Below are 2,602 nucleotides of genomic sequence, written 5' to 3' on the forward strand. Positions count from 1 at the left end.
TCATCACCTTTCTAAATTCCTTTCGTAATGTTGTCTCTCACTCATCCCATCGAATGCAGCCAACAAGGGAAAGCAAGAATGCCCTTAGTTTCGTTCTTTAAGTACTTAGGAAGCAACAAAATGTAACACGTCATAATTTCTTTTGTTGTTGAGGTAAAGTCGGCTGAGAAAAATGATTCGAAACTAGTTGGATCATGTATTTTTGCAAAACATCTAACATGTTATATTATCAGACCATCAACATAAAATCTTCATATATTTTGATTAATTAGTATCACATGATAATATCATTGGTGTGGTAGTAAATAACTCAATGTGTTCAATGGTGCAGAATGTGACATGGGGTGAGCCTAACATGGTGCAAGCAGAGCGACGCCTATTAGCCAATGCCTTGCTTGACTTCTCCAACCAACGTTTTGTGCTGCTCTCAGAGTCTTGCATACCGCTGTTTAATTTCAAAGTCATCTACGATTATCTGATGGGCTCAACCCAGACATTTGTGGAGGTCTACGACTTACCCGGCCCAGTGGGCCGAGACAGGTACAGGCCCAAAATGAGCCCACAAATCACGCTCGCCCAATGGCGGAAGGGCTCGCAGTGGTTCGAGGTGGACCGTGTCATTGCGGTGGAGGTGGTTTCCGATCAAAAGTATTTTCCACTGTTTACAAAGCACTGCAAGCCCTCCTGCTATTCTGACGAGCACTACTTGCCTACGTACGTGAACATCAAGTTTAGGAAGAAAAATTCGAATCGGACGTTGACTTGGGTTGACTGGTCAAGGGGTGGGCCCCATCCGTCTAAGTTTATGAGAACAGATGTGACTGTTGACTTCTTGGAGAAGCTGAGGCATGGAACGAAATGCGAGTACAATGGGAAGAGCACCGATGTTTGCCACTTGTTTGCCAGAAAATTCTTGCCCAACACTTTGGACAGGCTGCTGAGGTTTGGCCCAAAGCTCATGAAATTCAATTGATTTTTCACAGTCAAGATTTTTTGTTCGTCATTCATTTCTCTGTAAACTAATAAAGCTTAGGGTCAGTAGGTTTTGTTTGATTTTTTTTTATTTTTTATTTTTGGCTTTTTATGTTTATAAGTTATCCTTTGAAAACACATTAGAGGGGCGAAGCTCTAGAAAATGTTTGTGTGTGTGTGTGTTTTTTCCCCTTTCGGTTGGGGCAGTTGGAGGTGTATAAGTTGATTGATCTAGATAGTTGTGATATAGAGTGATATTTTGTACCATCCACCTCTTGACACTCTCTCTTTTGTTTCCCCTTCTAATCACAATGCCCAATTCTAGATAACTTTGTCAAAAACTCCAAGATATAAGCACAACGTCGTCTTTTGCACGAAAAGTATTGGGTCCAAATGATGATGACGTTGTGGCGGGTGTGGTGGTGATAAACCTCTAAAGTCGAATGACTTAAGTTGTGTTACCACTCATCTCACCTCCAAACTGAAAAAAAATGGCAAAATATAAAATTGAGTGACTGTGAAAGAAAAAAAATGTAATAGTAGATCGCTATGCGAACTATGAAAGGCGTATGGTATGGAACAATTATATTCAGTAAATCCTAGAAAGAATGAGTAATTTATAATTTATATTGAGTCAAACGCAGTATATATAGAGAGAGGAAATAGGTTGGTTCTTTCTGCGAACTTTTTTGGCCATTTCGGATAACCAGTGCAGTTGGGAGTTGGGAAAGTGCAGCCAAACTTCAAAAGAAAACTTTTCTTTTTGTGGTCAGTCAGTCAAAGGAAAACTGAGAACGGAATAGTATTGGTCTTGCTCGGTAATTAGCTTAATTTTGTTGTGATCTGTGGTATATGATGTCTCAGAGTCAGTCAAAACCTAACATTGATCGACATATTTGGTTATGTCTCCAAGTACCAGTGCAGTTCCTTGTTCACATTTTCATATGCACCCATGCACTGCCACTGCAAAACATATTGAATTAAAACAATGAAAAGACAAGTGAGATAATATGCGTCTCTGTCCTTCCCAAAAGCTCTGAAATTTACCCCACCCCAACTGGCAATTCTTTTTTGGTCTTCCCACCAGGCCAGGGGGCATCTTTCTGGTTATTAATCCATAATCAATCATATAATAATGTTTAAAACATCACCATCTTAGCTAGAGGCCCTACATGAATACGAATTAGATCCTTCTCAGAAATGCAGTTGTTGACCAGAATTAGCATCCTTGTACTTGCACTACACGGCTATCCTGCCCCGCCCAACATTTCCGCATATAAATAAATAAAATTAACTAAATTGGGGTGACCAATCACATGCATGCATGTATGTATATATATACAGATCTAACGGTTGATATAGTTTGATTGTTGGCGCCCGTCTGTGACGATGCATACATCTCAGCGGTGGGACTTTTGACTTTGTTATCAGTGTAGGACCCTATCAATAATGACAACATGACCAAGACCAAATGGAAGAGACAGAGAGAGGGTTTGATTGGAATATGAAGCAACTATATATAAATTGTTGACGTCAAAAGTCCAGCGTCATGTATACCTAGGCCATCTCGTTTCTCTCCTACCTAGCTGTTTCCTCGGCCATTCCCAGAACCTTCATTTTTATATTACTT

The 2,602-nt window shown here is 40.0% G+C and overlaps 1 protein-coding gene across 1 annotated transcript in view; it reads left to right on the forward strand.

The window, feature by feature from the left end:
• The window catches only part of LOC117629156, an 11,669-nt gene extending 10,642 nt beyond the window's left edge, over positions 1-1,027 (forward strand). Inside the window, exon 6 of the mRNA XM_034361661.1 lies at positions 332-1,027. Within this exon, the coding sequence (XP_034217552.1) occupies positions 332-973 (642 nt within the window). The 3' untranslated portion in view covers positions 974-1,027. The remainder of the gene's footprint in view (positions 1-331) is intronic.
• Positions 1,028-2,602: the final 1,575 nt, after the last annotated feature.

This window comes from Prunus dulcis, chromosome 5 (genome assembly GCF_902201215.1).
Source record: "Prunus dulcis chromosome 5, ALMONDv2, whole genome shotgun sequence".
NCBI classification, from domain to species: domain Eukaryota; kingdom Viridiplantae; phylum Streptophyta; class Magnoliopsida; order Rosales; family Rosaceae; genus Prunus; species Prunus dulcis.